At 35.4% G+C, this 27,195-nt stretch overlaps 1 protein-coding gene across 1 annotated transcript in view; it reads left to right on the plus strand.

Annotated features, from left to right (window-relative positions):
- LRP1B (LDL receptor related protein 1B) overlaps positions 1-27,195 on the plus strand; it is a 312,472-nt gene that overhangs the window by 129,923 nt on the left and 155,354 nt on the right. Inside the window, exons 27-37 of the mRNA XM_071562122.1 lie at positions 1,517-1,691; positions 1,991-2,085; positions 6,101-6,250; positions 15,585-15,725; positions 17,297-17,422; positions 18,541-18,672; positions 22,486-22,620; positions 22,978-23,107; positions 26,213-26,339; positions 26,494-26,645; positions 26,933-27,057. Of these exons, the coding sequence (XP_071418223.1) occupies positions 1,517-1,691; positions 1,991-2,085; positions 6,101-6,250; positions 15,585-15,725; positions 17,297-17,422; positions 18,541-18,672; positions 22,486-22,620; positions 22,978-23,107; positions 26,213-26,339; positions 26,494-26,645; positions 26,933-27,057 (1,488 nt within the window). The remainder of the gene's footprint in view (positions 1-1,516; positions 1,692-1,990; positions 2,086-6,100; positions 6,251-15,584; positions 15,726-17,296; positions 17,423-18,540; positions 18,673-22,485; positions 22,621-22,977; positions 23,108-26,212; positions 26,340-26,493; positions 26,646-26,932; positions 27,058-27,195) is intronic.

The following is a 27,195-nucleotide window of genomic DNA, read 5'->3' on the forward strand; positions in this document are numbered from 1 at the left end:
TATGTGTGTTTGTTTATCAGCATTCTTTCATATTCCTTTTATTACGGTAACTTCTGTGGTGGAGTTGTTTGGTTTTTTTTCTAGATGTAACTTATTATATAAAAGTTTGCAAAATTACAGTTTTCTGGCACATCAAAACATTGTAAAGACTATTTATTATGTGTAAACTATCTCATTTACTTACAGTTATATTTTTATATTTCTTATGAGAATATAAGAAGCTTTGCAAGCACATACAAGTGGGATTCTCACTGGATGGAGTCTTATGGCAATGTCACAAAGATGCCAAAGTCATACTTTAATCTTTTTAAGAGTATGAAATGCTTATTTTCTACTTCCTTCAACCAAAAAAAAACCCAGAAGGGCAAGGGATCAATTGAAAATGGGTCAAGGACTATGCATTTGGTGTTCATTGTTGCATTCTCTGGGGTTGGCAAGATTCCTAATGCCCAATCCCCACTCAACCTTGTGCCCATGCAACAATCCACAGCCACAGCCATGTTAGTCTGTCAACAGCAATAATTCTGTCAGTGGAAATTACCCTGAGAAGTTGACAAAAAATGTGTTTAAACCATGAACTGTAATGAAATCTTTGAATCACCCTTGGCCCATTTCCTTGTGTACGAAGACAAGAACCAATGTGAGCCAGCTCTGTGCCAAGGCAGAGTGGCATGTTGGTATCTAGAGCTGGAGCAGTGACTTTATACCCAGTATTTAGGGCAGATACTAACACAGATTAACATTCCTTTTAATACCTTTTTATGGAAGACCATCACATACAAAGACAATATAAAGCAACCAAATTGATCATGCTCCTGTTTTGCTGCCTCAGCTGCTCAATCCCAGCCCACGGTGGGATGGGGAACTGCATCTGAAGGGGAAAAGTGAGAAACGTTGGGGGTTGAGAAAAAAACAATTTAATAGGAAAAATAAGAGCTATGTGAACAAGCAAAGCAAAATAAAGAATTCATTCCCTTCTTCCATCAGCTGGCAGATGTTTAGCCATTTCCAGGAGAGCAGATGAGTAACTTGGAATCTTCAAAGCCTTCAGAAATAAAACCTGAAAATTACTTGAGTGGTGTATCTACTTCTGTGCTATAGCACTGTCCTCTAGATCAGTGAGTTTAATTCAGATCCTCTGCCCTGAGCCTCCTGGTCCTGAAGAAGGAATTAGAGTTTAGAACTTCATCATAGCATTGTTTGAGAAAGCCACTGAGTAATAAATGCTTTCTTAATTAGAAAAATACACTGCAAAAGCTCACCATCAGTGTGCTTTTTATTTTTGGACAACAGGTTTTATACTATGAATATTCAGTGTGATTTTCATGTTCATGTTTCTATTTCAGGTGTGTCAGGCCCAAGAAGAAAAATAAAGGTTATGAATTCTTGGCAATGAGTTAATAAATGCATCTGAGTTAAATATTGCACAATATTGTTAACAAACTGTAGAAGAAATAGTTGTTTTTTTTAATCCAGAAATAAAACCAAAAGCACAACTGTTTTCCCCTTTTTGCAGATATTCAGAGTATCAGAGGTCTTGCAGTGGATTGGATATCCCGTAATTTATATTGGATTAGCTCGGAATTTGATGAAACACAAATTAATGTGGCCCATTTGGATGGTTCCTTGAAAACCTCAATCATCCATGGAATTGACAAACCTCAGTGTCTTGCAGTTCACCCAGTAAAAGGGTAAGGTATCTGTGCTTTTAATAAATAAACTGCAATAATGGTCACCAGAAGATTGCTTCTTCATTTCTCTTTTCAGCTTGCCCATTCTTTTTTCTTTCAAACTTAAACACGAGTTTGAAAACTTTTCTGAAAATTTCTTACCTGAAAATTGCTTCCCTGCCAAAGCTGTTGATTAAATCATGTAATAATTGGTAGTACATTTTGTCTCCTTCTAACCTGTTGATTGTTTTCACTAGTGACACATTAAAAATACCCATATTAATAAGCAATATTTTCAATATGTTCATTTTCTTCTCCAGTAAACTCTACTGGACGGATGGAAACACAATTAACATGGCAAACATGGATGGCAGCAACAGCAAAATACTCTTTCAGAATCAAAAAGATCCTGTTGGTAAATAAGTTTTTTCCTGTTTCTTTTTTATGTAGGTGATTTATTATGGGCATTATCTTGAGCTACTATTTAAGTATATCATGATGTTTTCCATTTAATGCATAACAGGGATAAGAACAGGCATAAAAAGATGAACAACTCTCATGTAATTTTGTTTCACACATTAATTTATTTTTGGCCCATTCTAGCTGAAATTTACTGTAGTAGTAAAGTATTATCAACTTCTAGGGTTACAGTTGGCTGAAGGACAACCCTGCTGTATTTCCCCATCTTTATATCATGGTCTAAATAAAAAGTAGAGATCAGGGGTTTAATAAGTTATGGATATCTGTGAGAGGGTGCCTTGACTGCAAACGTAGGTCCTTCCTCACCAGAATCCCGGCTGCACGAGCAAGACATAAATTGACTCTTAACCTTTTACACAGAATAAAAAGCAATAGTTGAAGCAAACATTTCATATAATGACTTAGCCTTAGTTTTAATACTTAAGATTTCATACAGTGGATAATAAAATAGGGCACTTTTTGGAAAGAAATAAAAAGCTCTCTCTATATTTACCTTTTTTATTTTGTTGTTCGCATCTCTTAATTTCATTTTCTAGAGAATTAGAGTGGTTATGTCAATTGATGGCCTATTAATGTCCCATCAATAAATATATTTTAAAGCATTTTTTTTTCAAAACTGAATATTTTAAGCAAGCAGAACCAAAAATTATCTAATGAATTCAATAAAATTGACATAAGAGCAACATGACATGCATTTTAGACTCCAAATTCAGTGAATTTTGTAGCAATTACTTGGTAACTGTTTCACTGTTAATCTGATTTGCTGTCTATCCACCTGAAGAGACAGTTACCTTTTGATCTGCTTTTTGCATGGGAAACCCCCTAATTTTAAGGTGAAACATAAGCACAACTAATGTATTAGGACAGTATTAAGAAGTATGTGAAATATGCAGCATTTTGCACAGGATATCCTGTGATTTTAGGTCACATGGTACTAAACTGCAGTCCTTGTAGTTCCTGTCATTGAGTTACTTGCGTGGCAGTGAAGCCACTGAACCAAATACAAAGGCTGTGGGTGCAAATTCATATTTGGAAAAGGAAAAAAAATATTTTCTTTCTTTAGTGTTGGATTAATTTTAACACCTTTGAGATCTGATAATAGATATTTGAAATATGTCATATGCCAGGTCAAAGGTTCTTATTGCATACAAATGAGGCATGATATATATGTGAGGTAGAACATGTAGTTTGTAAAGGGTGTATGTGTGTGTATATATATGTGTGTGTGATTATACATATATATATAAATATATTTGTAAAGGGAAAAAACTTGTACCTGTCTATTGCTGGCAAACTTTTTAATTGCTATCATCTTGGCTCAGGTTTTTTGTAAACAAGGATGGACATGAAAATATATTCTGTTGCATGTCTGAGGAAAAATGATCAGTTACACTACAGATCAAATAAGTATTAAGTTTCTAATATCAAACTCTATATTCAAATATCAACAAGATGCCTGGTTCAGTGGTTTAAATTATCTTTACCTTGATCATAAGACATTCCCATGCTAAGAACAAGAAAATACTGCTGAAGAGGCAGAGAGCAGCAATTTTAAGGCCTTAATTTATTATTTCCAACTGAGAAACTGTTTCTCCATAAGTGAAACTCCAGGTCACACAGTGCTAATTTTGAGCATTTGGTGAGTTCACATGTAGAAGGCTGAGAAACTCAAAATATCTGGCTTATTAGAGTTGGATACCCTGGTAATTGATGGGAGGTTTGTTTTTTTCATACATAATTTGGAATTTGGAGGAAGAGGAATGAGGAAGAGTTTTCCAGTCTATGACCTGAAGTGAGCTGATGGATTTTTTTTCTGTTTGAGTGTTATCAAAATAAGTTGATTTTTCAATTACAGTACTTTGTATCATCACCAAGAGTGTATGTAGTTTGGAAAATTTGGGAACTGATACTCTTAGAATGACAGATGGTGTCTTTTATTTTTATCTTAACTCATATATACTAGATATGACTTTCCGCTTCATTCTGCAGTTCTAAAAGGCTCAAATTGTAACACACATATATTGGTTATCAAAGGAACTGGTCACTGGAGTACCATTCAACTGTATTCTCAGGGATTCTGAATTAATGCTTAATTTTACTCTTTGTTGGGCAGATCATTTGATCCCTGGAGTTCCCTGATACCAGTAGTGTACAATCCTCTGTTCAGATTGACTTGAGCAGCTGGGTCAGAAGGTTTGAGCCACCCACCCATATTAGAATGCATCATGAGTATCTGTGTTGCTTTTGTCTAATAAGTCACCTGTTTTCATTAGCAAACACAGGACAATTCCCGAAAAAATCTAAACATGCTCTGCCTGCATCAGAAATAACATGTCACAAAGGTTGGTAATAGGTGGAAAGTGTTTTGGGAAGAATAATGTGGTAGACTTGGCTGGAAGGAGATAGGAATGTTCAGTTGTCAGTTGCTGCCATGGTATTGCAGTACCTGTGTGCAGAAACACCAGTTTAATATCTGAAGTATAAAGATAGGATTGTAGTTGCTGTGTAGGTTCTATGGACAAGAACCCCCCAAACAGGTCCCATCTGGGGGAAATCAGTGAGCAGCTGAATGGTGGTGCTCAGGAGCTGCAGTGAATAAGAAATGCTGTCCATCTTGGAGTAAGGAAACCTTCATCCCATAGCGAGGCTCATTGATATTCCCAGGAAAGTTCCCTGTGATAGAACTGAGCACTGCAAGTGCTGCTGCTTGTCTCCAGCATCCTTGGAAATGTATCCTTGCTCTGAGCAGTGCCTGTTGTACAAGCACGAGATGTGTGCAGAGAGATGTGTGAGATCAGTCTCTGCTGAGGGCACTGCTCCCAGTCCTTACCCTCTCTTCAGTGTGTGTTGTTTCCTTCTGGGTGATACATTAACAGAGTGGAGGGAAATATCAGTAACTGTAAAGGAACTGGAAGGCTGTTTGTCAGAAGCTTAGAAAGCAGAAACCTTCTGACCTGCCATGTCAAATGTTTGTGAGGAAGCAGTGACATGCTGGCAGCTGTAAGTGCTGCAGCACAGGGGGCTGCACCTCCTGGCAGGGTTTCCAAAGCAGCTTCCACTTTACAGGATGGAAGAAGACTACAGTACAATATCTAAAGGTTGACCTATGCACTGAAATACAGTATTTTTTGGCAACTTGCTGCTGGATACATGACATGAGTTCTGTGAAAGCTTTAGAACCAAAGCAAATTATTATGGCATGAATTGTCACCATGCCAAGAATATTTTCACTGTTGAAAATGTCCTGCTACCAGTTCTTGAGCATTTTAAAATTATTATAGAAATCTGAAATACGTTGTCTCTTAGTTCTTTGCTCTTACTTCCAAAAATTATATGCTTTGTTTGTTTAGAGAGTTATTATACAAATATTTTTGTTTCTACAATTTTCTTGCTTATAACTCCAAAGAACTGATTGTGAGGTCAGTTTACTGTGAAGCAAAATGAAAATTAATACTATACCTTTATTAGGAATTTGGTTTAGATTTTGGTATTTCAGCATTCTAAGCAGAGGGCTGTGCATGTGGGGATAGTTCTGAATCAAAAAAAGAAGTAGATTGTTTTTTAAGTCTTCATGAATTCATAATTTTAGAATATAAATGATGGCTCCTGTTTTGCATTTACCAGTTGTTAATGATCTTGCTTAGGACCTCAGTTTATTTCAGTAATTCTTCATTACCAGATAATTCTCTTTCATCAGTCAGTCACTGATTTCTGTAGATGCTGGGAGAAATAAAAGCCACATATTTTTCTGAAAAATGTGGGGATTTTTTCACTATAAATGACCAAGTTTTCTTTTTTTCAATTGTATTCTTTTTGAAGTGTGAATAGATAATATAATTCTATGTTGTATATATATATTTTCTAAACACAGTTTTGCTATGAAAACAGCTTAACACTAAATGTATATTATCTATTCAAGCCAAAGTTAAAGTTGTATGCATTAATTGCAGGTTTATCAATAGATTATGGGGAGAACAAGCTTTACTGGATCAGTTCAGGAAATGGAACCATAAACAGATGCAACTTGGATGGTGGTAATCTTGAAATAATAGAATCAATGAAAGAAGACTTAACAAAAGCCACAGCTTTAACCATTATGGGTAAGTCCAGTGATAATCACTTCTTTTTTAAAAATTATTCACAGCTAATTAATAATGAAATACAAAAATCTTGTATAAAATCTTATTGTTGGTTTTATGTAAATAATGCATACAGTACATTCAGTTGTGAGACTGTGCTGTCTGTGAAAAAATGTTTTTGTGTTTAATTCAACTGACAGTTTGCAATCTGTATTACAAGTATATGTTTCTAAATATAGTCTTGCATATATGTATATACAAAAGGTGAAGGTAACAGATTGATGGCTTTTATTTGCTGTAGTCACTTGTAAAGCATGTTGGAAGAAGGAGCTGTTTTGCTCTTCCTTACACAGAATTATCCATGGCTTGTTTCCTTTGCTGGTCAATTCTTCCTACCTAGTTCAGAATAGCTCTGGTTTGTTGAATTGGCTGGCACTTTGTGAAGATTTCTCTGGGTGATGAATTAATGACTGATGATTGGCATTTTCAGATATCTGCTCCATGTATAAAATACGTTAAAAAACATATTCCATTTACACATTACAATTGTTTAGAAAGTTGAGAAATACCTATAAAAAAATCGAAAGAACAGTAACATAACAAAAAAATTCTAAAAAAAACTCCAAACAAGTAGTTGAAGATTCCTGAGTATTATAAAAATATTACAACAAACTGACTGTTTCTCATATGCACCTTCAGCTCTTGGTCCTTGCTGGGACAGAGTGTGGTAAGAAATTCCAGTCTCACTCAGAATTGGTTCTTCTATTCTTCTGGAGATAAATTTAGAGCTTTCAATATTTTTCCCAAATGTTTGGTGCTGACCTCTCTTTTCTGTTGGAAAAAATATTTATATTTATCTTGGATGTTCCAATAAAAAGTTCTGTTGATAAGCAGATTTTTGTTGGGATAGGTGACTCCCCAGCTGCCACCGTCTTCTTAAGAAATATTTTATTTGATGGAATAATTACAAAATAATTATTTACATGTAGATGTTGTGCTAGTGAAATTTATTCTAAATGAATACAAAGACTTCTAGGCATATGGTTTAAATTATGTCATAGTGTAAAGTGGCAATTGCTAAATTAGATTTATTATACCCACATTTGGCCAGTATTGAACTTTAAATGCTGTCAGTGTCTGTTGGAGATGGGATGCTTTAATATCTGCTTTCATAAACACAAGTAAGATTGGTGTCAGAAGGAATCATGAATGTTAATATAGACAAATTGGGTTTCATTGATTGGATTGTGAGTAGAAATAGATTGAATAAATGACCTTTACTCCAGGGAGCTGTTGACAGCCTTTAATGGGAGATGTAGAGAGTGTTTGTTCACACTGTCACTGAGATGTCTGTGGTATCAAGTCTTCATCTGTGGTTCACAGACCCTACAGCAGCGATGGTCCACTGGGATATGGAATAAAGAGATTATAGCTCTCATGTAAAGAAGAGTGTTACATGATTGTTTGCACAGAAGTAGTTGGATTTGTGGAGCTGTGGAGGTGGAAGAGTTTCTGCTGCACAGTTTTTACGCATATGTACCTTTAATATTCTTACTTTGGGATTCTTTGGTTTTGTGGGTAATGACAATTCTTCCAACTCCAAAATGGTAAACAGAACTTTGTTTTGGAGCTCTAGCTTTGCCAAACTGCAATATGCCTTTGCAGTGTGATTCCATAAACAAATCTGCTGGGAAAAAGTGGAAACAAATACAGTTTTATCAACAGTACTCTGTATGTGCTGATTGAAAAAAAAAACATGAAAAGTTTCTGTATTCACCTGTCCTGTAAGTTTTCATATTGTGGAACACACTGTGGCAACAAAAATGCAATTTATTTATTATCAGGTTCTCATAGGCAGGCTTTGTGCATGTAAAATGGGTCAGAACAGAAAATCCATTGCTATATGAAGCAAGGTAAAAGATCTACAGTGGATAAATGGTGATAAATAATATATATAAATAAAGAAGAATGACTAATTCGTTCTAATGTATAATTGAACATGATAGTGTGTGAAAATTTAGTACCCCTGCTGATCTCCTTGCCTACAAATTTAATAGGATGTTGCAGCAGGTGAATCACAGTAATTGCAGTTTATTGTGGCATTTTTGCTCCCTTTCCTAAATTTTCTTTACTGCTTCTATCTAAAACCCCAGTAAACACAACAAAACAACATGAATGGAATGTTTTTTCTCTGTGAATATGCTGAGCAAATTTTTTCTTACCATTTCAATTCATCAGTGACTGAAAAGAAAACAGATACAATACCTGTGCCTAAACTCTTACTTTTGTAGAATTCAGGTCCACTCATTGCTAGAGTCCTGTCACATCTGCTCTTTCCCTTTTTTCTGTCTTTTTCACTCAGTGTATCCCCAACTAAAAGCAGTATTTTGGATCGCTTACATTTATTTTTGTTTGTTTGTTTGTTTTAATTTTAGTAAATTATCTTGTCACATTGTTGGGTTGTGTTTCCATGGGGCAGAAAGAGAAGATAGAGCTGAGTATTTTGAGACTCCCTTTGTACAGTTTGTCACCAGGTCATACACTGGTCAGTTGTTGATCTTCAGAACACGTATTGTACTCAAGAGTTAAACCAGGGAAATGGTGTAGGGAACCTCGGTGGTTTGAGGGGATGGGTAGTGATCTGAGATTTGTCAGAAGAATTGTCAGAAAAACTACTGAATTTCTAATAAATTTACTATACCAGTCATCTCTTGGAGCACCTCTGTTGTTGTTTCTGCTGTTTGTGAAGCATCTTCCCCAGCCATCAGTGCCCTTATCAGAAAGCATGAGCTCCCATAGACACCCAAGGAAAATCTGTCTAGTGCCTTCTGTTCCTTGTCTGAACAGCCTTTTGACAGAAAACTAACAGATCTTCTGGCAGTTTCCAGGAGGTTTTGCTGTACCTTATAATTTGCATTCCAGAAGATTTTTCAGATCTATAAAAATCTGATGACTGAGAGGCTTGGCCCAAGACTGACTTCTTGTTAGCCTTGGTAATTCCTGTGCTGTTCTGATATCTTGAGATTCTGTTAATCTCAAAGTGGGAAAGGAGAGGAGAAGCAGTCACTCCATGGTTGTGTTCTGTGACATGAACTCAATAGACACTGCCAGCTGAGGCAGGACAGGTTTCCTTTGCTTTTTTATCTAACTTAGGGAGTGGTTCAGAGCTTCACCAGGCAATGATGATTCTCCTCTAGTTCTACCCCTCAATCTACTCATTGTTTTTATTGCTTTCAATTCCCCTGTTTTAGTGTTGCAGTTTAGCTGTTGTAAACCATTTGGAAGTTGCCACCTCTCTTGCAGATGTTTGCTGTTGTTTAGTCCTTTCCAGGCTCTGTTTAACATTTTCCTACTATGATATTCTTTAGTGGGAGCTTAGAGAAGGTAATGGTAAGACATGAAAAAATAATGTTAGCAAACAAGCTGGTGCCAAAGTAACTGTCAGGTTTATCCTTAAGGGAAATGGAAACAAGATATATAATTCACATCTCTCTGTATTTTGGTTCTTTTGTTTATTGGTTTTCTACTCAGTAGTGTCAGTCATCTTTGTTTTTCCATATGCTGAGCAAAATTCCTAGTCTTTTGGTGCCTGCTTTTGCTACACCTTTTTGAGCATGACCTAGATGGGATGAAAATTATATTCCATTTGAAAGTAAAGCATTGGAATATATACAAAATTACTATTTTTCCATGCACTTAATCATACAAAAAATGTTTTTATGTTGCCTATGTGTATTACAAAGTAGTTTCTGTAAATCCATGAAGTCATATTTGCTTTTCTGCTCTTCTCATCTTTCCTTCAAATGTCAATTCATGCAACATCAGCCCTTTTTTGTTAATTTATCCTTCAAAAAACGTGTGAATTATTTGTCTGGTACTTCCCACTGTTTATTGTCTTGTGTTTGCCCAACAGTAATTTACTTCTGCTACTAGGTTAGCTTTCCACTTTATTTTCTTCACAGCACCCTGTGCCCTGCATCATTTTCAACATGTGCTGCTGACATCATTTACAAGCTGATATTAAATATATCCACTGTTTTGAAATTCAAAATGTTCCATTTGAGAGAATCTCTGATTTTCTTATAAGGTAGAGCAAAGCTCTTTTCAATAACAAGCAAATGCTTCTAAAACTTGTCTTAAGGTTTGAACTTAATGCATCATTCAGTATCTGATTTTCAGTTTTCCTGGTAGCCAGTTTCTTGAGTGTGATCAAGTTATAAAGTTGTATTTGGCATTTTGCATGAGGTCTCATTTCCTGCCTTCCAAGTTACTCAGTGGAAATGGTTCCTTAATGGTAACAGATACTTGGAAATGTACCTTTATGGGGAGAACTGTGTTTCTCAATTGGTGAGCAGAGTCATTATATTACAAGATTTGAATTGCAAAGGAACTCACAGCAATATCTGATGTGCTTCCAAACTGGTGTGTTCTTTCTGGAATGATACATGGCTCTGAATCATAAACTGAGCATTGCTAGAAAAGTATTGATTAGTTACTGTAAGTTTATAGCTGAGAAGAAAAGGATGTTGAGGGCTTCTGTCAGCAGTTTTGGTGGAGGCATTTCATTGGATTTTGTATCAGGTCCTCACAGAAATACAATTTTCACAAACCCACAAAATTCAACTCATGCCTCTACAAAATAGGAATATGATGTAGATTGTGTAGACTCTACAATGAGGATATAATTTGTTGTGCATTGGTTGGGGGTTTTCATATAAAATAGAGTAACTTCATGTAGTGAATGATTTTCTGTGCAAGTGCTATTTCTGTTGAAAGTCATGTAAAAAATCCATCAGTAATACAACAAAATCAGATGTGCATAATAGCTCTTCAATGGGTGTGCAGATATTAGAACACAAACAGATTTTGAACACAAACTGTATATAATACAGCCATCAAGGTGTATTATCAAGCAATCAAAACATAAAGTAACAATTACAGTATTTCATTTTAGACAGAAAATGTGGGTTCATATTACCAAAATATATTCATGCTGACATTTATTTTTGTCATGCAGGCAGATGATACATTGGTTATTTGATTTTTGTTTTATCCTAAATAAAGTTTCAAACATAACACCAGGAAGCTTTTCTGCTCACTCAGATGGTGGAGGCCGTGACTTTGCTGGATGGAATTGCAAAGTGAAAGGGGCTGCTCAGATCAGGAAACTTCAAATACATACACCTTAATTTTCCAAGTCATCAGTCTTCTAATTGCCGTAACACCATTCATTACATTAACATTAATAAATGGAATATATCTAGGCAATTTGCCCAGTTCTAAGTGCAGTACATAGTTGTCTTCCATAAATACTCAAACCACCATTAATGAAAACTAATGGCCCATCAAAATTTGCATTCAGAGTACTGCTTGAAATCTCCAAGGAACTGTCCACAGTGCTGGTGTAGCAAGTTTTGGCATTTGAAATTGCTGTTTCCCAATATGTTGCTGTGCTTAATGCTAATTTCCCAATAGAATGGATAAATACAACAATTTTAATATATATTATAACCCAGTTTCAGCAACAGGATTGTAATTAGTGATCAAACACTCTTGTTAGCATAATCGAGCAAATAAATGTTTGCTATTTAATGGTTCAAAAAAGTGTTGTTTCTTCCCTAGTTTGTGAAAGCAAGTTGTCTTTATGCTAAAGTGGTTTTATTTTACTTTGTTTGGTTTTTTTTAAATCATCTACTATATTTTAAAATGAATATAGAAATAGATTAATATATCTTCATACTTGATGAGTTATCTACTGTCCAAATAAATCAATAGTGCAGAGAGAAAGTTCAACTGTTGCTTTGAATTGTAGTCAGAAATGGCTGTGTGACATGTTGGGGTCTCTTTGGTATGAGACTGTTGGAGTGTGTGTTTTCCACCCAGCAGTCTCTGAACAGCTAAAAGATGGAGCTTTAGGGCTTAGGGCATAACTGGCACTTGTATGGCAAGTAGTCGTGAGAGATTTGACCTCAAGGTGTCTGTATTTCAGAATTTGTGGGTTGATTTTTCAGAGGCTTAGTGTTTTCTTTGGTCTTGTGATATTTTTTAGATGTTTTGTTTGTTTGTTTTATTTATTTAATTGGTAGTGTTTTGGTTTTTGTTGGTTGGGTTTTTTTGTCACTATACCTGAAATGTCAGTGTTTGCATGAGCTTTCTCATTTAATTCCCCACTCTGTCTTTATCTCTTACATCTCATAGTGCACCATATAAAGCCTCTGTGTAAAAGAGTAAACACCTAATTCAGTAGAATTTGTAAGTTACATTTTTATTCAAATGTTTATCCAGGTGTGGTATTATCAGGGATGGAAGAGGAAGATAAAGGAATCATTTTGAAGAGTATTTTGAGTATTCACTTGTGAATTGTTGTGATTTATCCTTTCCAGTGGTGCTGATGATATAGGAGACTACTGAACCCCTGTAGTCACAGTCAAGGACCTCAGGGATTAGTGATGAGTTTATCCAGTGCTGTTTTTGTCTTGATTAGAACAACTTTCTGACCTGAAATGCCTCACACCATTGATGGGAACGGTTTAGGTACTGGGAACTGTAAATGAAAGCAGATGTGGTCTCATTGAGTAGCTCAGTAAACAAAGGAGGAACCTGGAGGAACGTTCAGCTGTTCATGGAGAAGCAGTTTTGGCTCTACACTAACACCCAAAGGGAGAAATGAAACTCTTTGTGGTGTACATAATTATTGGTAATTGAACTTTTTGGGTGACTGTTGAAACCGTGGCCAAAGTTGGGGGTTTGCACAAAAGGTTAAAGAAGTGACCAAAAGAGTCTGATCACTTCTTTGAAGTAAATGATGAAAACACCAAAGCTGTATATGTTGTGCTTCCTTTTAGTACTCCACTCTTACAAAAAATAATATTTTATGCATGTGTTTGGGTATGTAAAATAGTAAGTTCTAATTACTCTGCCCAAGACAGGAGCCATTACCAAAGTTACTTAAGAGATTGTTCTGATTCATGGTCAGAGAGAGGTTGTGAAGAATGAAAACTCTTCTTCACATATAAACATTTAATTGAAAAAGCCTAAACCTCTAGGATTGTGGGTTATCATCTTACAGGAGGAAAAAAAGAAAAGAAGTCCAATTCCCATTATTTCACATATGGATTATAGCACATAGTCACTTTTCTAATCTCAGTTACTTTTCTAATCTTATCTTGCATGTGCTTTTTTCTATAATTGACATCATCAAAATTGAGCACAGTTTTTGTTCTAAGGATTTTCTGATAAAAGGCTCATCAGATACAATCTACTATTAATTGCTTGATATCATACAGTGATGTTTTGACTCAGTCAATTCTAGTACCTTTGCATGCATAGGATGATAGATTTTCTTTAAATTTTACCCAAATTCCATTTGAGACTCCAAATCTTTATATTAAGAATGTTTTCATTCTGTACATTGTGATCTCATCATATAGCTGTGAAAAGTTGTTGCTGTTGTTGTTTGGGGTTTTTTTCCTTGATATTTTCAGAGTTTATTCTTTTTCTGCTGTAACTTTTTAGTTTAGTGGAAATTATTTTTTAGATCTGCAGTTTCTGTCATGAAACAGCCAATGATGTGGCTCAATAAATTAGTTATTTAAAAATTAAAACTGCAGCATAGGCAGAAATTAGTTTAGCTGAAAAGAAAATGAACTAGTAGTGAAGTTCATACACAATATTTGTTGGAAAGGCAGTGCTCCTGAAGTTGAAAAGTTTTGAGTCTAGGGTTTTACTTTTGGTTAATCTACAGTAATAACTTTTTCTGTCTGAAATGAGAATGCTGATGATCTTTAACTTACAATTATACAGACTTGCCCCATTCAATTATTTAATTTAGATGTTTAAAAGATGTGTAGCTATTTTGAGGGGAAAAAGCAATATTCATACTTTTTTTTGTGTGTGTGTGCAGGACTTAGCTCTGAGATTGTATTTCACAGTACTTAATGCTCATGATATAGTCACGAGTGAAATCTTAACTCACTGCAGAGCAGTATTTGTTTAGTAACCAAAGCAAGTGTCCTGTTCATGTACCACCATTGCATCATTCCAGTTTAAAAATACACATAACAAACTGAAGACAGAGTTGAAATAAAATTGCTGCTATAATTTTCTGTTCTTTTCCCTTTTGTAGTTAAATTAAACATACACAAAAGAATTATGTTGTGTTCCCCTTGAGACTCCTGGTCAAATCTAGGTCCGAGATAATATGATGTTAAAATGTTACCTAGCTCAGTTTGTTCAAAGAGTTACTTTTCCAAAAGACTGAGAGGAGAGAGGAGCTCCTTCCACTTGGTTTTACACCACTCTGTTAACTCAGAGGATATAACAGTGATTGGCCAATGAAACCTTATTTCTTCACTGAGATTTCCTAGAAGAGTAGTACTAGAGAGGTTTTATTTGATTGATTGCATTTTACTAGAAGAATAGCTTAAATATCTTTAAGAATATTGGAAAATACAGGTTGTGCATCATCAGAAATATAATTTTAAATTCATAGCATCTCTTACTTCTATTTTGGCATGGAAGCCTACAAAGTGTCACCCAGTCACTGAGGTGAATGACTTGACTAAGCCAAGAGAAACTGAAAACCTTCAATGTGTTGAAAGGTCATGGTGCTCTCTGGGACTGTGCAGAGAGTAAGGACTCAGGTGGGGAGTTCTGGCAGCCAAAGAAAATGAGAAACAGACACTGGGAACCTTGTTGTGGGCTGTGAAATGGAATCATTAAAGTTGGGAAAAAGCCTTTAAAATCATTGAGTCCAACCATTATCCAGCACTGCCAAGTCCATCACTAAACCCTGTCCCCAAGTGCCACATCTACCTATGGGGCTGAACACTGTGGCCATTTCATCATACACTTGTGTGGACTCTTGTGATAAGGACAATCAGAGTTCACTGAGGTTTGATTTGATATAAAAGCAATTTTAATTTTGAATCATTGGGAGGCAATGCTTTGTATTCTTTTTTCTTTTTTTTTTATGATTTCTTAGCTACTGATTGTAATTTGTTTTTAATGAAAAATGTGGTTTAGCATTGCAAGCAATTTTGTTCACTGGTGAAAATGAACTTCTTCCCTAAAGTCAGTAGAATTTCCATATCTGTATGGAAAATAAGGCATTTTAATTTAGGATTTTCTGTATCAGTAGCCTTAAATCAGCAGTTGTAGCAGCAAAAATGGAACTAGTGAAGACAGTTTTCATGTCTGCAGAATCTTAATAACACACTACCTTCAGATTCTCTCTCTAACTTCTTTAAGCAATTTTCCTTAAAATTGATCTGAGAATTAACCTCAAAAGCTTTTCCCCACCTTAGGTTCCAACCATATAAAATCTATTAATTTATAAAACTTGAAAATTTTACAGATAAAAAGCTTTGGTGGGCAGATCAGAACTTGGCTCAGATTGGAACCTGCAATAAAAAAGATGGAAGGAACCCAACTGTCCTGAGAAACAAAACTGCAGGTGTTGTACATATGAAAGTGTATGATAAAGCAGCACAGCAAGGTGGGTTGCATTTTTAATATGTATAACCAGCTTTTAGAGGGCACAGTATCTTTTCTTATGTTATTCTCCAAATGTGGCTAGAAGAAAATAATAAGGATTTCATGTAATTCAGTGATAAAAGAAATTGTATTGGTAAAAATACTTTTTTTAAAATTATTGACTATAATAATATAATTGATTTAACATATTTTCCTGATATATTTTAATTCTCAGATGTTTACACTATAGTGAAGTTTGAAGTCCCTTTAGAGAGTTTAAAATTTTTAATCAAAAACAGGCTTACCATGTGTACCTCATATCAAATTATTGAAATATTAAGTGAAGTATTATGAGAGAATTCATTATTATTCTTCATTATCTATCTTGAAAATGGTTTAATTCATGTAAGTTGACAGAAGTGACAATGGTATAAGTCAAAATTGAGACAGCAGAAAAATGAAGAGATATTGCTAATGCTGCAAATCTTACTTGGCAAAGTGGGAGGTAACATAATATAAAAATGGTGGAATTTGAGGTCAGGCAAACAGTTGTATGGATTCAGAGATTAGTGATGAAAACATTTATGAGTTTCTTTGGAAAGAGTTTATTTCAGGTTCTAGTTACTAAAAGCAATCAGGGTGGGAAGAGCCTGACCCTTAGTTGTAGGTGTGGTGGAAGAGTAAATAATACAATTTCAGGCATTCAGGAATGTCTCTATCATTTTAAAATGCTTTAACTCCCAACCATGGAGTCACACAGTTTATGAGGGCCCAAATGTCAGCAAAACTGGGGGGCTGCTGCAGAGAAGAAAACTTCTGTGATTTTAGGTGAAGAAATGCTTTCCACTTCAAAATTAGGAATGCAAAAATAAATGTGACAAGTAGCACTCTGATTCTTGTGACATTGGTAACTTGCAATCAACTAATTCCTTGAATGTCTTAATGGCTTTTAATGTTTCTTCATGAGACTTCACATTTCTGAGATGTGTTTAGTGTGCTATGTATAATGTTTTTTTTATAAATCTTATTTAAAAACATTCATCTATTACTTAAAAGTAAATACTGTATTAATTAAGCAGTAGGAGCATGGATTTGGGAGATCACTTTAGAATATATCTTATATATGTTAAAAACACTGGTTCATGAAGATAACAAGGGTAATATAACATTTGATGAATAAATGTGATATGATCAATGATTTGCTCATGGTCTAGACTAAGATACATCTTCTAGATTATTGTCAGTGAGATTACATCTTGCCATTTCAAAAATCATGTAGTAGTTTCAGATTTTTCATATGCTTTTACTTCAAAATGGGACGGTTTTTCAGAAAACCGAGTTATTTATATTTTGAAGGAAAATGTGTGGATAAAATGCTGCAGGAGTGAAGCAGGGAAGGATGTATGAATATATGAAATATTTTATGCATATCTCAATTTTTAGAAGAAGTTAGCTGGACACAGATTGGGTTTAGTAATATTCTATTCATATTATTAATATGATATTAATATGTCGATGGCAACACTCATTTGTTGTCAGGATTGCACTGTTCAAGTTTTGCTTGCTCTTGTCTCTTGTCCCATCATGGCACAGGCAGCAATTCCTGTCAGTTAAACAACGGGGGCTGTTCCCAGCTTTGTTTGCCCACATCAGAAACCAGCAGGACCTGCGTGTGCACCGTGGGCTACAACCTGCAAAAGAACCGCATGGCCTGCAAAGGTAAAACGGCTTTTTGCGCTTACTGAACTATTTATGTTTGATGGGAACATTGCAGTGAGTAAATAAACTCATTTTATTCATTTCAAGTTAAATAGTTATACGTACATGCTTGATTGAAGCAGTAACAGGGCAGTGTCTGTTGTGATTAGGACAGAATGAAATTTAACTTTTATTTCATTATTTAGTGTTGCACAGACTTTTTGTGGAAACAGGAGTGTTTTTTTAATGCAGGCAGAAAAGCAGACCATCTGAGCCATCATTAATAGCAGTAAATATTTATTCAAGGTCATATACTTTATTTTAAAGTAAATTATAGGCTACAGTGACTGCACTGTTGGGCGTCTCAGCTTATTGTATTGCTTGTAATATAAACTAAAGCCTCATTTTTTTAAATTAATTTTATTAACATTTTGTCTGAGCTGTGAATAATCAAAGCTGAAGTCTTACTTTTTTCCTGAAAAATTCAAAACAACCATATGGCCAAGGTGCCTTATAGCTTTATAAGTATATTATTGCTGTTATTTATTAGGACTAATTAATTCTTGAGAATTACTACAAAACAAGACCTCTACACAGTAACATTTATTCTTGACTAATAGAAATAGGTGCATCTGGAGTGTGATTAATCTAACATAAAAGTAGACATTTAAAATACAGAAACTGCATTGGTCACTAAAATGATGTGTTTCTCTCTTGTCTGTGAAGAAAGTGTTTATGACTAAAGCAGGGGAGGTGAGTCCTGTGCCTCAAAAGACTATTTATGGTCCTGCTTTCCACAAGTTCTTTAAAATTGTCTCATCCTGAATATTCACAGAAAGTGCACTGAAAATATTCTTCAATTATAATTCTAAAACATTTTTCCTTAAGTTTTAATTTTCATCACTGCTAATTAATTAATTATAAAGGGATGTTTGAAAATGGACAGTGATTTCCTTCTCTACATTTAATTATAAATACACCATAGTAACTCATGGATGCTTCTTTCAAAGAGGTGAAGTTATCACTGGATAACTATGGAGCAGTGTTGGAAAACTCTATCGAGTGTGTGTTGCCTCCTCAAGTCTTGCAGCTGGGAAAGGCTCCACTTTGCTCTCATTGGCTACTTTGTCTTCCCACAGGTATTGAATCATTTCTCATGTATTCTGTTCATGAAGGAGTTAGAGGAATTCCTCTTGATCCAAATGATAAAATGGATGCTTTAATGCCTATATCTGGGGCTTCATTTGCTGTGGGCATAGACTTCCATGCAGGTAAATACTGTGTGTGTTTTGTTGTGTGGATGGCAAAAATTGTATATTGTTCTCATAAATGAAATAACTCTGCTTTCAAAATAACCTTTCTAAGTAATGACAACTGTATTTAAAGGAATTGGAAGTTGAATTTTTGATTAATTTTCGGAAAATAAGAAATCTATGACCAAGTAGTGGCCTGAAAATGTCTTGCACCTCCATAGTTTCAACCCATCAGCCTTTGACCAGGCTTCCTTCTAGACTAATTTTTTTACCCAGTGAGTTTACAAACTGGCAGTTTAGAAATAAAATCTTTAGTTACCTGTGTCATGTACATGCAGACTTTGGCTTCCTGAAAAGGGCAGTCTGTCATGGTCCATTGTATTCCATTTTGAAATAATTCTGGGAATTCTGTATTGAGAGATCCTAATTTTTTGCCTAAGTGTATGTTAATATATGCCTTTTTATAAAAAACAGACTTTTTACTGCATCTACTGTTGGGCTGCTTCACAAATATCACTTCATCTTTTTTTAACAGGTTAGAAGTTAAATTCATTAAATCTTCTTTTTTTTGCCTGCTTCTTCACTGATCCTTTTGTACCTCTGCTCTGCATAGCACAATTTCATGTCCACTCACCCTTTTACAGTGCCCTCATACTGGGATATTTTACTTTCAAATCAGTGACAGCTGCTATTCAGAGCTCTTGTTGTATCATGAGTATAGTTCAGTTATATTCTACAAAGACATTAAAATCACTTCAAACCAATGCCTTTGTCCACATATCTGAGATGGAAAATACTATGATACAGAGATTTCATCCATTCCTGGAAAGATAGAAGAGGAGAGAGAAGGGTTAGTTACGTATATTTGACAGAGAGCACTAAGAAAATGCAGTTGGTTTTTACAGAGATTATATTTTTTATTATAGTATACTTAACTTTAAAAATACTAGTTTTTAGTGTAAGGCATGCAAACTTTACAGAATTACTATGTCTTATACAGAAGACTGAAATTTGACCTTTGTGTTCTAAAATATCAATATGAGGATTTTATTGAGGATTTTTCACCTCATGATTTGGTTTGGGTTTTGTTGTTTTGGGATTTGTTTTGAGCATAGTCTGCTTATAGGATGTGCCTTGCTCCTACTTCTACAGAGTTTTATTTTCACTTCAGTAATCAATAACAAATTAAAATTTTGGAAGAATAAGGTTTTTGGCTTTTGGGACAAATGAGGTTTGAGGAAGGATGGAGTTGAGGGAGGTTCTCTAACCTGCCTGGTGATCAGCTACAGCACAGGGAACATGAACATTTCTCATTTTGATACCTTACCTTGAGTTTTGTAAATTCATTCCTAACACCTCGAATGTGATTCAGAAAGCAAGTGGAAGTACTTTCACATTTCATCTCGGTGGTTTTCTCCACAAATTTTGGTCTACTCTCAGTAATGTTTAGGTATGCAAAGTGGCTCAAATAGATTAAGATATGCACATAGTATAAGATGCTATAGCTAAAAGGCTTATGGCAATGTTTTTTGCAGACCTGAAATGAGATAGAAGATACATGCACCTTTTTTCCCCCCTGTGTTTTGATACTTCTAAAGTCTAATTAAAGACGTGAGAGTAGTTTTGACCTTTGGACTTTTTTAGAGGCTGTTGAGGTGTAGGATTGCCAGTGTTAAGTCATAGGTTTATAAAACTGAGTGAGATCTAAGAAAGCTTTCATTTTTGAATTGTTAAAGATCATGGCACTGATGCACTAATTCTTCCCTCCTGCTGAAGGCTTTTTCACAGTATGTGAATGCAGATGCTCATTGTTTTTTCCTGTTGACATTGTTCCAGGAAGGCCACCATGTAAAAGTAAAAATACTTTACTCTTGAATTGCATTTGTTGAAATAGTTATTTCACATGGTGGGGAGGTGCTCTGTACTTCAAAGCTTGGTCTGGTTGGAGGTGAAAAGGGGTGATACTCAGCAAATATGTTGTATGTTGAGTTACACGATCTGACTGGCAAAATACCAATGCATTAAATGAAATTAATTGTCAGTGTTTGCTGTAAGGCATTAAGAAAACAGCACTAAAATATGATGCTATATGCATTAAGATTTAGTGAGGAAAGTGAAACCACAGAGATCTCTGTGTTCTTCCAACAGCTTCAGAGCTGCTGTGTGCATTCTTGCTTGCATGGCTGACTTAGTCATGGTCTGAATACAAAGGGGGGTATTTTTATGGAGATGAATTAAACTGGAATATGAAACACGTCAAATTTACTTGTAGGGCACCTTATCTAGTTGATAAACATAATAGTTTTGGTAGCCTTTATTAACTATGCAATTTCAGATAAGACTTTGTAGTAATTCTATGTATCTTGTATCCCACTGAAGGGTATGTGACATGCACTTCCATCCAACCGTAGATCAGTATCTTATCATAGAATGTGCATGCAGATGGTATTAAGATGTATTTAATTTTCATACTCATTTGAAATAAGTAACAAAATAGATGACTCTCATATATGTTTGGATTCCTTGACGTCAGAATTTGTCATTTATTTATTGATGATGTGGCTAAGCTTATGGAGCATACCAGTGTGGTTTTTTCTCAAATAAATCTGTTTATTTGAGCAAGTTTTGTTTTTCTCTTTTTTTTCCTTTATCTATCTATATCTGTATATATATGTGTGTGTGTCTATTTATGTGTGTATATCTATTTATTTATCTTTCTATCTATCTATAAATATTTACATACACACAGATACATATATGTATTGATTAGAATATTTCTATGTATTTAGGTAGGTAATACTTCTATATTTATATATAGAAATACAAGTATTCTATAAATACACATACACACTTGCTTTTATGGAATTAAAAGCAAATGTAAAAAGTATGAAAAAATAAAGAAGGAACAGGTATTACTTGATTTCTCTGAGCAATGTTTTTCCCAGACAAAATAGCTCCCTCAGAAGGTCCCAGCTGATGGCTTTGAAAGCAGACTGTGGGTTGCAGCCCTGTTAACCCAGAGCTCAGTCAGTGGAAACAGAGACAATTCTGCTTGAGGGACATTCTCCCTTTGTTTCCCCAATGTCTTTACTGAGGGTGCTGTGAGCAGCAGAGGGGAGTGCACGTCTGTGCTTGGGCCACTCCAAACTCTCAGTCTGGCTGATGAGTTTAAGTAGTCAAAGTGGTCCCTCTCTTCTGCCTTATGGAACACCACTGCAGTAGAATGGCAGGGGAGACACCTGAGATGCCTTAAAACACCAAAATATACTATTAGTGAATACTTGTCAGGGAAAAAAACACCTGAACTGTAGAGAGGATATTTTTTTTTCATTCCTTTATCAGTTTATTGCTCTCAAATGTCACATTTTATTTGCTTTTTTTTTTTATTTCCAAAATTTAGTCTGCATGCTTACTACAGAAAAAGACCATATAGGCACCTTTACACTGTAGTTTCTCAGTCTCCTAAATATTTTGGAATGGTGAATAATAAAATAATATGTTTGATAAACATTTAGTCCATTAGGAAGAAAAATATTTATTGAGATTTTTAGCAGAGGTTGTAGCTTCCATCTCTTGTCATGGCCCTATTGTATTGTGCTATAAGTGCAGTACTAAACAAATGGTAGAAAACTTAGAATTTAGAAAAAATGTTTTAATTAAAATTTAAGAAAAGGAAAATGAATGGAAACTAAAGCTAATCATTTTGATGCCATTATTCTTCTTACTCTGAATCATATAAAGTTATTATTGGCAGTTTTCACAGTAAATGATGTGGATACTTTTACTGCAGTACTGGAATTAATCTAAGAGTCATTGCCATGTACTTTGTAGGAAATGATACCATCTATTGGACAGACATGGGTTTCAACAGAATTAGCAGATCTAAGCGAGACCAAACGTGGAAAGAAGACATTGTTACCAATGGTTTGGGAAGAGTTGAGGGCATTGCAGTGGACTGGATAGCAGGTAGGTCTGAACCTGCTTCAGCACTTATCATTAGTTCTGACAATATGCTCTTGTGTCTTCTGCTCAAGACTAATTGAGCTGGTTTGCTTTTAGTTCTAATTTCTAATATTGCACATGTTGGTAAATTATTTCTATATCTTGGATACGACTTCTTAGATGGACAGTTTCAATGGTGACAACCACAAATACAAGTTTGTACTCTAAACTGGAAGGCTGAATGGGAGTATAAATCACAAATATGATACATGTAAATGGAAATACAGCAGTTAGTTCCTGGTCCTACCTTACATGCTTAAGATTGAAACACTTTTCTGGTATCCTTTTCCCTGTGCAGTGACTGTCCTGTGCTTTTCCTAGGTAACATATATTGGACGGATCATGGCTTCAACTTAATTGAAGTTGCCAGGCTCAACGGCTCATTCCGCTATGTCATTATATCCCAGGGCTTGGACCAGCCAAGATCTATTGCTGTACACCCAGAAAAAGGGTAACATCACCATGGCTACTTGCATTTCCTGTCAAGTTTGCATGCTGGCACTGAGGCTTTGAGATAAGCAAGTCGAGGCCTTTGTCCTAATTGATAAACATTTATTGAATCCCAAAGGGTTATATTGGAAACTGCTGTCTTGTAAATAAGCACAGGTGGAAGGAAGTGTTATTCCTAACACACATGGAGTTTTTTCATTGCTCTCTGTGTTCATGATGGAGTGTAATTTCTTTGCAAAATAGTTGTAATTTTCCAAGTCAAACATTTCACCTGAAGTTTGGATGTTGCTTGGAAGTATCATTAAATCTGTTCGGAAGTTTCCAGCAAACCCAGTGAAGCCACATGAGCTCTTGAAGCGCCTCAGTGTCCTGATGAAATTGCAGAAGAACAGTGTAATCCTTGGTATTTATAAACTTTGTTATCATGTAACAGCCCATTACAACAACTAAGATTGCACAGGGTAGCTGAAAGTCTTGTGAGATGAAGCGTGTGAGTAGCAGAGTAAGGGCTGACAAAACTGAACTGCTTGGCAGAAGTTCATCCAACTGGTTGTTGAGAGCAGGGACTACACTGCAGCATTAACATAAATAAGGAATGTACTGTTCCCTTCCAGCTCCAAAATTGCAAAAATTCCCTGTCGCTGGAGTTGTTCAAGGCCAGGCTGGTTGGGGCTCTGAGTAACCTGGCCTAGTGGAAGGTGCCTCTTCACTTTATAATACTTCAGGAGGAGAAGAGGACCACAGATTAGTCATTCCTTTATATGTCTGGTAGAATGCGTATCTTCTGTGAAGGAAGATAAGCTTCATCTATTTTATGATATTGTGCCACAAAATGATAACTTGAGATATCTCCAGTCAAATTTTCCTTGGGAGATGGGCAGCAATCTTTTGCTGGGGAAGAAAAGGTTTGCCTTTCTGTGGGCATATTTAAGGCCTCTTTCCCCTTTGCATTATTGTCATATCTCTTTCCTTTTACAAGGCAAAACTTTCAAAGGTATTCTTCCCTCCCCTTGCCCTGGCTTCACATTCTGTATTTCCCTTGAAGCTTGAGTTGACAGCTATAAGAACAGAGAGGAAAATAGCAGTTATTAGATCTCATTGAATCTGCCAGTTATACCAAGGTGTGAAGCAAGCAGCATTCAGCTGGTTGGTGACATTATTTATTGTTGCTGAGAAAGAAGTGAAGAATGTGTAGCCCTACAAAAGCATCTCTTTGTCCCTAATCAGGTATATTTATTCACATAATATGCACTTGCTTGACTTTTTCCTAATTTAAGTTTTATGATCAAGCTCAGAATTGTAATTGAAATACTGAATTAAGTTCATGGTGAAACAATTCTTTGAAAGCTTTGAAAATGCCTCCTTTAAAAATATTTAGGGAATTTCATTTGTATTTAAGGCTTGGGGTGGGAGTAGCTTAAACTGATTAATTTTTTTCCAAAGAAGACTCTAGGCCAGCATCAGATTTCCACCACTTGCATCTCCATGTCAGCTGTGTAATTTGTACATGGGATAGTTGTGAAACAAGTTGAGTCATAGTTATTTTATCATCACAGTATATACATCAGATATGCTGGTAGTATGTTGTTGCCTTCAGAGGTCCAGGGAATAAATATTTTAGTTGGCACTTCCCAAACTTTCAAGGAGATGCGAGAAAATAAAGTTTTTCAGTACTAGTTAATGGTTTACGTAAGTTGATATATTAATATATTTATAATCACTAATGCTCTAAGGGAGTAATTAATAACTTGCCTTATATTTTTGGCAGCTATTCAGGATTTTCTTTGGAAGATTTTAGATTCATTTAGCCTGCTAATTATGGGATTTCATTTTTTCCTCCTCAGAGCAGCTAGTCTAAGGAAAGAGCATGGGAAGTTTAATTCAAGTATATTGAATGTCTGCCTTTCTCTATTCAGCATTTAATTCATGAAAGAACCTCTGATTAGACCCCTGAAAGCACTTTCAGTTCTGGTTAGAGGTGCTGTTAGTAATCTGGTTAAAGTTCTAGTAAACTTAAGCAGTGATTGTTGATATCCACCTGATTAGTACTGTCTATTTTGCCACTTCTCAAACATATTTTTAATTAGCTAAGTTGCAGTACAACTTTCTAATGTAGTAGAAGTTTTGTAGTTAGTATAAATATTATTGTTTGTTACATCAGCAAATATAAGAATAGATTTGTTTCTCTTAGAGCCAGAATGCCCTACAGTGAGAGCCAAAGTAAGATGGGCATGGTTTCAAAAGCTGTATTTGATAAGAAAATTTTAGGATCCAAATTTTTTCTCCATTATTGCATTTTTATCCCTCCCATTTTTATCCTTGCAGTCATCCAATCAAATACAGCTATTTAACAACAGATTGGTATAATGATGACACCAGACTCAGGGGGAGAACTGTTTAGTAATGCCCAGAAGAGTTTTGTAATCTTTAAAAACCGAGTGATGCATAGGCTTCACACTGAGGAAAGCAGTGGAGGATGGTTTTGTATGTTCTGTTCACCCTGTGTGCAGCATATTACCAAACAAAGTTTTGTGTGTTTTGGGAATAGTTGCTATGAAAACCCTTCTCTTTATGCAATCAGTAATATTCTAGACCTTAATTATATTACCTTAGAAAGAGATTCCTTCTGCAGAATGTTATTTATTGTGTGTGTTTATAATACAGATTAACATAGAAATACATGCATATATTTATATCTCATAGATATTTCCATGAAGCTGTTCTATAGGTTACTGTCCAGTAAAGGAAGTGCTCTGTGTGGATTAACTGGCCTCATTTTATTGCACCTAAATGAGAATTAGGAGGTCAAGGCAGAAATTTGACCTGGCAAAAAGTTTATCAACTAAGTATTCTATTAAACAAGTATTATGGTACATTTAATTCTAAAGATTAATTAGAGACATGACTCTTACTATTGTGGTTTTTCAGTTGTGGTTTTGTGAGTACTTATCATTTTTTAAGTACACGTTTAATTATAATAGTGCATTTATTTTGCAACTGAAGTACAGTATTACAGATTTTATTTTGCAACTGAAGTACAGTATTACAGATTTGCAATTCCTGTTTTGATGCTAAATTGTAATTGGTGATTTCTACACCATTGTAGGTATTTATTTTGGACAGAGTGGGGACAGACTCCTTGCATAGGCAGGGCACACTTAGATGGGTCTGAGAAGGTTGTCCTTGTGAGCCTGGGGATCGCGTGGCCCAACGGGATCTCCATCGACTACGAGGTCAGTTCCTCTGCCTGCCGGTGTGTGTGAACATTTACAGTCCTTGTTACATTTCATTAAAGCCAGCTGGCCTTCCACTTTGTTGTAATCTTAATAACTCTCAATTAAATACTTGGACAAGACTGTTGATGTTTCCTTTAAAATTAATCTTCAGGAGAATAAATTATATTGGTGTGATGCTCGTACGGACAAGATAGAAAGGATTGACCTTGAGAGTGGAGGGACTCGGGAGATTGTGCTGTCAGGGAGCAATGTGGATATGTTTTCAGTTGCGGTGTTCGGAGCTTACATCTACTGGTCTGACAGGTAATTTATTTTTCATAACTATTTTAAGTCTCAAAATGTTATTTCAGTGCCAGGTGCCTCACCTTTGTAGGATTAGCCATTCCTTAGCAAGGTCACAGAGTGGATCCCAGAAACCCTGTGCAATTGCCAAAGAAAGGGCTGTTCTGATGCTGAAAGCTCATCAGCATCACAGATGAGAACAGGTTTCTACACCTCCTGTTAGGTGAACTCTCCACTGCTCTTCAGTCATTTGTTTGGTGTGAATTAGTTGAGGATTGTTGATGAGACATCTTCAACTTTTTTGGCAGAGCACATGCAAATGGCTCTATTAGAAGAGGCCACAAGAATGAGGCCACGGATGCTGTGACCATGAGGACTGGCCTTGGGATAAACCTGAAGGAAGTGAAAATCTTTAATAGAGCACGAGAGAAAGGTTGGCTTGTTCTTAAGGATGCTATTAATTGTTTTAATATCATCTGCTACTTTTTATGTATATTGAAGCATACCAAAAATAATCAGTTATTTTATCTCCACTTTTTATTCTTGAAGTACTTTTTTTTAACTAAAATTA

This window comes from Pithys albifrons, chromosome 8 (assembly GCF_047495875.1).
Source record: "Pithys albifrons albifrons isolate INPA30051 chromosome 8, PitAlb_v1, whole genome shotgun sequence".
NCBI lineage: Eukaryota > Metazoa > Chordata > Aves > Passeriformes > Thamnophilidae > Pithys > Pithys albifrons.